Here is a 9,323-nt window from a genome sequence, read left to right as displayed (position 1 = left end):
ACTGGTCTATCGGATATTTAACACTAATTATAAATATTAAATATAGCTTAATTATAAAACTAACTTCATAAACAGAGACTTTCACTGTACGAATCTATTAAACCTAGTTAATTCATCATTAGCGTATATTTACTCTAGAACAACATTACCGAATCATGAACATCTAAATTTAATGAATTTATCTTGCGAATTAGTCTTCATTTAATAATTAATTTTATAATTAGTCTATATTTATTATTCATAATTAATATCCAAACATCCGATTTCACAGGGATTAAATTTTAAATTTTAGTTCGGTGTACCAAGCAGGCCCTAGACGATGGCTGGATCCTCAAACGATCGTGAAGATGTTTTTCTTTTCAGATATCCAATGGAGAATGAACTGATTTAACTTCTTGAGAAAACTGTAAATTCTGAATTCTCTCACGGCATGATGGCAAATCTCCAGTATACCAGGACTTGTGCAGCTCCCTGCCCTGCAGGCTGCAGCAGCACCACCCTGCAAGGATCACGAGACCCAATTGCACGGCCACATTCATCATCATATCCCCCACACACCACAGTAGCGGACAGATGCACGAGACGAAATCCCCAAAGCACCCCTAGGCCAGGCCCAAATCCGTCCTTGGCATCGCATCGCCCCCACACGCGCCCCCAAAACAAAACACCCACTCCATGTGTCCTTCCCCCCACTTGGCTTGCTTGCTTGCGCTCCCATTTCCCAACGTCCCACCCGCACACCCCCACCACCTCCAACGTCTCTCTCCGGTCCACCCTGCTGCGCTTCCACGCTGCTCCGCCTCCGCGTGCGCCGTGCGCCTCCCTCCCTCGCTCGCTCTCTGCCTGCCTGCCTGTTGGTCTGCTCCCCTCCGATGCTGCCGCTGGCGCGGGCCGCCCCGAGCCATAACCGCCGCAGATGAGCTCCAGGAACCGCTCCGCCACCGCCGCCGCGGCCGCTCCCGCACCGGCCGCAGCGCCGTCGCTCCGGACGCCGCGGCGCCTTCGACGGCGGCCGGTGAAGGCGTCGGCGAGCGCGCCAGGCGGCGGGCGGCGGAGCGGGCCCTCGACGCCGCTGCTGAAATGGGACGTGGGCGGCGGCGGTGAGGGGAGGAAGCTGGGTGGCGGCGAGGAAGCGGGGGCTAGCGCGCGGGAGAAGCAGGCGAGGGAGGTGTCTGTGCGGAGGCTCGCGGCCGGGGTGTGGCGGCTGCGCCCGCCCGAGGCGGTGCCCGGGGCCGCGACCGGAGCCGCCGAGAGGAGGGTCCGCGTCGGTGTCGAGGTAGGCGCGCTTCCGCATCTGCTTTCCAGTTCGGTTCGTTCCGTCTTGCTGTTGCCGACTTGGGATGGAGCAAACCGGAGGCGCCGAGCTCGTGCTCTTTTTTAGGCCTACTAGTGGACGATGGCATCGTTTTACCTTACCTCTTGAAGCTAGATACTTTCGGTGTTCGGAGAATGAAATGTGCTATCCAATGATATTTTCCCCTTTTCCAACTTCATAAGATTTTTTAGCCTCAAATACAGATATTTGTAGTCAAAGCTGTGCTCTAGGAGACTAGGACACAGATCTCTTGCACTGTTTTTGGGTTAACTTCATCATTACCCTTTACCTGTTTACTAGCTGAGCAGGTTAATCCGCCTAAACTCGATTAGCTCAAGTCAAATCTAGTACGAGCCGAGTCTCCTCATTGAAGCCTGAGCAGTAGCACTGCCGATTGCCATGTCGACGCATTTAGTACTGGCCTGGACGTTGGATGCGTTACACTGAAGCATGGCCATTTATGAAGGTGGCCGTGCAGCGCCACAGTACGGCAGCCGTGATCGCCTTACCATAAATTTACCCATCCAGAAGGCGCCGAGCTTCCCCTGTGCTGGGACCTGGGATCCCCTCATGTGATTCCTGCGCTGGAGGCCCAGGCATCGTGATTCCTGCGCTGGAGGCCCAGGCATCGGATCCTCTCCGAGTCTCCATGCCCCCTGCCCGTGCAACCACAAATGCGCTGCCCGTGCGTCGCTGTTTATGGTTGGCCATCAGTAGTCAGTACAAGGGCGCAGCTTCGTTTTTACCGGACTGATGTGCGTGGAAAGACCGGAGCTTGGAGTTTGGATCGGATCGTGAAAGGATTGGAAGGGTTTGTGAGCTTCTGAAAGGGGCCAAAACGGCTCTCAACTCTTGTGCCGTGCAGCAACAAACGCCGGGTTCAGCAGCACGTGGTCCTGTTTAGTTGCTTGTCTTGTGCTACTGGAGACTATCCTAGCTAGCTCCAACTAAGGGGCTTCAATTCTGAACCTTAGGTTGGGATGAAAATGCTAGCTAACAAATGTGACGATGTTACCGACGCCATAGGTGTGGGTTCTCTGTATGTGATTCGGATTGGGAGAGGTCTCCATGCTATGATTGTTTGGGACCCTTTAGATTCTCTTTGTTCTTTCATAATGTCTACTGAAAATTCACATTTTCTAAAAAATGTGCATGATTGATGCAAGACCTTTTGTGTCCCTTTCAAGTTAGGGTACATAACAGTAACATGAACACATACAGATCTGGCGCTGCTCAGATCTGCTTGATCATGGAACAACCGAGTGTATATCTTACTGTGCAAATATTATATATTTTTTATATAAGATGTGATGAATTCTTTGTGTGCTTGCGTCTCTTATTTGTCTCATGTGCCTGTATGATAGCATATCCCAAGGCATCTACAAGTCCAGCTTCTCAAACAGAACACTTTGGGCCATCACCAGAGTCTGAAGAATGAGGTTTCAAGCCCCATTTCTGTTTTGGAGCGGAAGAGTGGAGAGCTCCACAAGGTGAGGGAAAGAACCTACCAAAATATTAACTACATTTGCGTGTATCGGGTGTAAGGTCATTGACACAGCAAAACTTTGCAGGTACAACTTCATGCTACTTCCACTACCATGGAGAAAGCAACAAAATGGGAGCCTGAGGACATAAAAGGAATGGAATCACATGATGCCTATCTGATAGCCAGCCAGCTAAATCTTCTTGATGAGCAGCAAGACACAACTTATGTTGCTAACCTCCAGATGGAGCTCCAGCAAGCACGTGATAGGGTAAGTGAGCTGGAAACTGAGCGGCGGTCAGCTAAGAAGAAGCTTGATCACTTGTTCAAGAAACTCGCAGAGGAGAAAGCAGCTTGGAGGAATAGAGAGCATGAGAAGGTCCGTGCTATACTTGAAGACATGAAGGCAGACCTTGACCACGAGAAGAAAAACCGGAGGCGGCTGGAGATGATAAACTTGAAGCTCGTCAATGAGTTGAAGGAGGCCAAGATGTCAGCGAAGCAGCTGTTACAAGAGTATGAAACAGAAATAAAGGCGCGTGAGCTCACTGAGGAGGTGTGCAACGAGCTGGCAAGAGAGGTGGAGGAAGACAAAGCTGAGATTGAGGCCTTGAAACAGGACTCCCTAAAGCTGCGAGAGGAGGTAGATGAGGAGCGGAAGATGCTGCAGATGGCTGAGGTGTGGCGTGAAGAACGGGTGCAGATGAAGCTTGTTGATGCAAAACTTACTCTTGATGCCAAATATGCACAGCTGAGCAAACTGCAACAGGATGTTGAGGCTTTTATTGCCTCATGCAGCTGTGCTAATGGAGACATCACGGTAGTAGAAGAAGCAGAGAACATAATACAGGCAATCAAGTCAGTCAGATCCCAAGATGCTGAATTCAGATATGAGCCACCAGCAGCTTCAGAAGACATATTTTCCATTTTTGAAGAGTTGCGTCCAAGTGAGGAGCCTGTCATCAAGGAGATTGAGCCATGCTACAAGAACAACTCTGCCAAATGTGAATCAGAAATTCAAGAGGCTAGCCCAATGACAGATATATTCCTTGAAAGGAAAGCCAAGGTGTACTCAAATAAAAGTCCGCAAGATGAAAGCGACACTGAAGATGGCAGCAGCTGGGAGACAATAAGCCATGAAGATATGCAGGGTTCAAGTGGTTCCCCTGATGGAAGCGAATCATCAGTCAACAACAAGATCTGTGATGGAAGCATTTCTTGGAAAAGTGGAAATGATTTTGAGTACAGGGGGAATGAGAAGCTGAAGGATGATTTGACTGGTGCATACCCGACAAACATGAACCAACCCAAGAAGAAAGAATCAGCCATATCAAAGCTCTGGAAGTCATCCCGCCCAAAGAACAGTGAGATATGCAAGAAAGATGCTGTCGAAACGGTAAATGCGAGATCATCAAATGTACGGCTGTCAGTCGGGACTTACTCCACCGTTGAAAGTGGCATTCAGGAAATAGGACTCAGTCCACCGAGCGTTGGGCAATGGAGCTCCCCCGACTCGATGAACATTCAATTCAACCGTGGCTTCAAGGGCTGTATAGAGTACCCGCGGACGTCCCAGAAGCACAGCTTGAAGGCAAAGCTCATGGAGGCACGGATGGAGAGCCAGAAGGTCCAGCTCCGGCAGGTGCTCAAGCAGAAGATCTAGAGTTGACAGAACCAGAAGGTGGAACATTGTAAACCTAGAATTTAATCCAAGGAATAATGTCAAGAGTACTTAGATGCTTCCTTTTCCGTGTTTTAGAGTAACCTGTAATGCATGTACAACAAGGACTAGAAAAAGGGGACAAGGCCGGCCTTTGTGGGCCGGTTTTGGAGCCTTGCTGCTTCTGTATCTTACTTTAGCTTTGAGGTAATGGTTCCATTTTATAGGCTATGGTGAGATCCATCATGATGTATAATACAGACATATACAAGCAGCAATGTTCAGACAAATTACACCCCCGGATATGTACATTCTCTAAGCTGTTTTACAGTGTTTTTACTCTATTTCTACTTGGTTTCAAAACACAGTTCACTTTAACTTTATGCTAAGTCAGACTTGTTGATTAAAGTTAGACAAGTTTCACATAGGGCAAAACTAAAGCGACGTAGTGAACTAGTATAATTTAATTTGGGATTAGTGATTCCATCTCTCTTTCCTATACGACGGAGAAATGATGGAAAGCTGTTTTAGCCTTTGAGGCCATGCCTTGTTATGAAGTTTCCCTGGCCTTTTTCCTATCAAGTCAGGTGATCGCCCACTTATGAAAGAGTGAACGGACAAATATGGAATACTGGAAGAGCGGCGCACGATGAGTTTGAACTGCTCACTGCTGGAGTGGCGCGGCCCCTAGATGGACTTTGTGGTTAAGCAGCAATAAGGCCGCCGGTCCGTGCAACTGGGCTTGGAGTCTTGGACTTTGTATTTGTCTGATAATTTATCCATGGCACATTGGCACTTTGAGTATTGCTAGGCATGTTCATCTGCTAGCTTACTCCTCATTCGCATGATAATATACATTAAGTATGCCTTGCCATTTGCCATCGAAGTAGGTCGTGATTAACATCATAACGAACAGATCAGTGACTTTTGTATTTGTACAAGTACAATGATTTGGGCATGTTTGGTAGAGCTCCAACTGAGAGAAAAATGATTCTGTCGCTTAATGTGATTCTCTTTTTTAATTCTTTAGTACGGAGAATCACTTCGCAGAATCAGAACTCTTAAAATCAGGATAGAGAACCACTTCATAGAATTAGAAGATATTATTTTTTTCAACTCTCAGCCTATTAGTTCATTTTAGAGAATCACTCTACATAGTTAGCAGAGAATCGCTTCTCTCTGAAAAATTGTTTGGCAAATCTCCTGCTGGATTCAGTAGAGAATCAGTTCCATGAGCTTGCCAAACGCACGTTTAGTAAAAACAGCTGCAAAAAGAAAAAGGAAACAAAGCTGGCTGAATTTGAAAACCATTTTAAGCTCGCAAAGAATTCGTCTCCGAAACAAACGAGACTTCTGTCTGACCCAACTTCTCCGGTTACCCGGCCCATACAACCGATGCGGCCCTGCCGATCGCTGATCTGAACGCCGACCTCGCGCGCGACGACGCGCCGGTCTCATCACGCGCCACGCGCCAGCCGCCGCTCCCGTTTCAAACCGCGAGCACCCGTTCCCCCACCAACTTCCCTGCAAAACAGTGAGCAAACAATCCCACCGCCATGTGGGGCCTACTCAATCTGGCCCCACTGACATTGGGGCGAGAAGGCAACAACTGGGAAGACGCGGTAACCGTAGCATTTCGGCCGAAACATTTCCCTCCCAAAGCTCGCGCCCCCCGCTCAGCCCTAGCTCCCTTCAAATACCCCCGCCCTCTCCGCCTCCACCGCAGCACACCCATCTCACCCATCCATCTGGCTATCCTCTCCTCGCCGACACCCGGGACCCACATGGCAGCCACCCGCTCCCCGCCCGCCGCCGCCAGCGGCGACCACCACCGGTTCCTCCGCCCCGGCGCCCTCGCCCGCCTCCGCGACGTCAGGCTCCGCCGCGGGAGCCGCGCCTCCCGCCTGGCCCCGCCCTCGTCGCCGGCGACGGCGTCCCCCGCGTCACCGCCTCCTCCTCCTGCGGCTGGCGACGGCGATGGCGGCGCGGCCGTGCCGTACTTCGTGCCCGTCTCGAGGATCCTCGCGCCGCGGTGCCCCCAGCGGAAGAAGCTTGCGGCAGCCAAGTACGCGGTGCTCTTCTCCCCGCCGCCCCCGAGCCCCGATCTGCCCGTCGAGGCGGCTATCGAGTTCCTGAGCTCGTCTGACATGGTGGTCGCCGCGCACTAGAGTGCCTCGCAGTACTGTTGTATTAGTCGTAGTAGCTTGTAGATTTGTGGATCTATTCCTTGCTTGCTTCCTTAGCTTAGTGAGCTATAAAATCTTCCTCGTTTTGTTTGTACTGATCTTGCTGTGAAAACAAAGATAAAGAAGAGTGAGTCTGATATGAAATACATAATTACAAGAAATTGGGGAAATAAACCTGTTGGATATGTCCAGTTCCATTACGGTATGTTGGATGAGTTGTGAACTGGAATAATTTGGCTCATGGTTCTTTCATAGGCATATGAATGTAGGACTAGGCTCATTCAATTGTTTGTTACATGTGAATGTGAGTTCGTTGTCTCGTTGGTCAGATGCAGGTGCTTTGCCTTTCTTTCTATACTCTGAATGTAGCATATTTACGTAACTGTACTACAGAAATGATGTCAAAGAAGTGGCATTAATGGTTAGTCGGATTTGCCTTTAGTCAACTTGCTCAACTTCTCTTTTGTATTCAACCGCTTCAATTGTCACATGCCAATTCAACTTAATTGTGTTACGATCATATGAGCTCTTTAATTAGCAGTTCCTTACAGCCTATTGCTGCTCATGGTGAACTTTTTGCATGCTTCAAAAATCAAAATGCTATCCTAGCGCTTGCCACCTGTCAGGGGTGATTAACACATGCCTAGGATCTCGATTTTGTTATCTAGTCTTTGATGGTTTCCAGCATAATTCTGGATACTACCCAATTCTTGGTTTATTATAACATAACCGTACATTGCCTCTTGATCTTTGCAAAGACGTGACTTCTACGTTATTCAACTACAACCACCATTGTCATCCAAAGTAAACATGCCTGCTCCCTGAGTCGAGGCGAATGCTCATTTCTTAGTAGTTATGTTGAATTATGACATTCATGGCTTGAATCATTAACATTTTTTTCACCGCGATTTCATTTCAGATCAGCTGCTTTCAGTTTCTGAATTACGATCAACTGCATACTGCCATCTTCTTAACAGAGGCACATTCAATTGCTTGTTACATCTGTGTGATCTCCTGGATCAGATGAGGGTGCTTTCATTTCTTTCTCTACTCTGAAGTTAGTATGTTTATCTGATTGTACGGCACAAATAATGTCAAAGAAGTGACAGTAGTAATTAATTGTTTCCTTCAGTTGAACATTGCTTATCTCTCTTCTACATTTAACCACTCTGTTTCTTGATACGCCAATTCAACTTCTCTTAATTAGCAGTGTTCTTTCACAGCTTATTGCTACTTGTAGTGATTTTTCGTTTACCTCAAGATGTTCTTCTAGTGCTTGCAACCTGTCAGGCGAGTGACATGCTCAGAATTTTAATTTCCTTGTTTAGTGTATGATCATTTCTGGTATAATTTTGCATATTACCATTTCTTCCTTTATTACGATATCTATGCTTGCTCGATGACTTCTATCTTATTCAACTGCAACCATCATCCACATCCTCATCCTCAGTAAAACATTTCCATTCCCTGAACAGAGGTGAATGTACATCTGTTACTAAAATGTTGAATTATGCCATTCATGGTTAATATCAATTAGCATCCTTTCACCACCGCCACTTGTTCATCTGATTGAAACAATAGGCCGCTTTTCAGTTTGCATTGGCTTCTGGATTTCAATGGAGTTGTTTGTCTTGATGTGACACGCAGAAGGTTTGTTTATGCTTTTAAAGTATGCTTACCAGTAAATCAAAAGCAGTCAGGCACATGAAACTCTTATCTCCATTTTTGCTAATATGTTTGGTTGATTAACATGATAGACAACTGAAACATTTCTGAAAGGGGTCTTTCTGACTTAATGTTACACTGCTTAATCATGGAAGAAAGCTAATGATTTTGAAAAATGATGTACTTGACTCTTGAGACCTCTTGTGTCTGTCTTAACCTAACCCTACGCTGTACATGCAGGAGCTGGGCCAGGATAAGAAATACTTGCATTCTTTTGTGCCATTGTACTGACAACTGGTGACAATCTAGTCAGTGACCAATCAAGACCTGGATGTGTACTGAATCGAGCCCAACTGCTGGAAGTCTCATGGACCGGCTAGGACAATAACGTGAGAAGCATATACTGAGTTCTTTGAGGGAGATGATATTCTAGGAGCAGAGAAGGTGAGTCGACAATCAGGTCATACACGTCTCTTGCTTTTGGTTAACTACGGCATGGATTACCACCGATAACATTAGGCAGCACATTGCACTGATTCCCCATGCACACCCATTATCTGCTACCACTTTGAATGAAGCTGTTTTTCTTAACAAAGGATGCCACACGTTTAATTCTCTGCAGCATGTTATTGGATAAGCTAAAAAAGTACTATAATCTCTGGTATACCCGTAGAGGTCACATATACAGTTCCTGATAAACCGAAGGCAGCCCTAAACCAAATCAGTGTCACCTTTTTCTTTATTTGATACAAAGATTCTCACGATTTTCAAATAGATAACACTATCTCTTTCCAAGTATTGCTCATCCCATCATATTCAATCAGTTAGTTTGATTGGTAATAACTTGGGTCTGAGAAAAAATAGGTGGCCTTTCAGTCTGCTCCTGCGTGTTTAAGGTTTCTTATCCTTAAACACGCGGGAGTAGGACTGAGGAATAAGAACTACTCGTACTTGCGTCCGTTTCCGTCATTTACTGACAACCGGAGAGAAGCTAATAGGTGAACCAATCAAGAC

The 9,323-nt window shown here is 47.0% G+C and overlaps 2 protein-coding genes across 2 annotated transcripts; both read left to right on the top strand.

Moving 5' to 3' along the window:
* Window positions 1-712: 712 nt before the first annotated feature.
* LOC112901060 lies at window positions 713-4,761 on the top strand. The gene is made up of 3 exons (XM_025969884.1): window positions 713-1,276; window positions 2,680-2,805; window positions 2,887-4,761. Exons 1-3 carry the CDS (start codon window positions 917-919, stop codon window positions 4,459-4,461), a joined length of 2,061 nt encoding a protein of 686 aa, XP_025825669.1. The 5' UTR covers window positions 713-916; the 3' UTR covers window positions 4,462-4,761.
* Window positions 4,762-6,201: 1,440 nt separating this feature from the next.
* On the top strand, window positions 6,202-6,820 carry LOC112901470. Its single transcript, XM_025970396.1, has one exon. It carries the CDS (start codon window positions 6,243-6,245, stop codon window positions 6,624-6,626), a length of 384 nt encoding a protein of 127 aa, XP_025826181.1. The 5' UTR covers window positions 6,202-6,242; the 3' UTR covers window positions 6,627-6,820.
* The last annotated feature ends 2,503 nt before the right edge of the window (window positions 6,821-9,323 follow it).

The sequence above is a fragment of the Panicum hallii genome, chromosome 7 (genome assembly GCF_002211085.1).
Source record: "Panicum hallii strain FIL2 chromosome 7, PHallii_v3.1, whole genome shotgun sequence".
In the NCBI taxonomy this organism is placed as follows: Eukaryota; Viridiplantae; Streptophyta; class Magnoliopsida; order Poales; family Poaceae; genus Panicum; species Panicum hallii.
The sequence above is the reverse complement of the archived record's forward strand: the minus strand, read 5'-3'. Positions and strand labels throughout refer to the sequence as shown.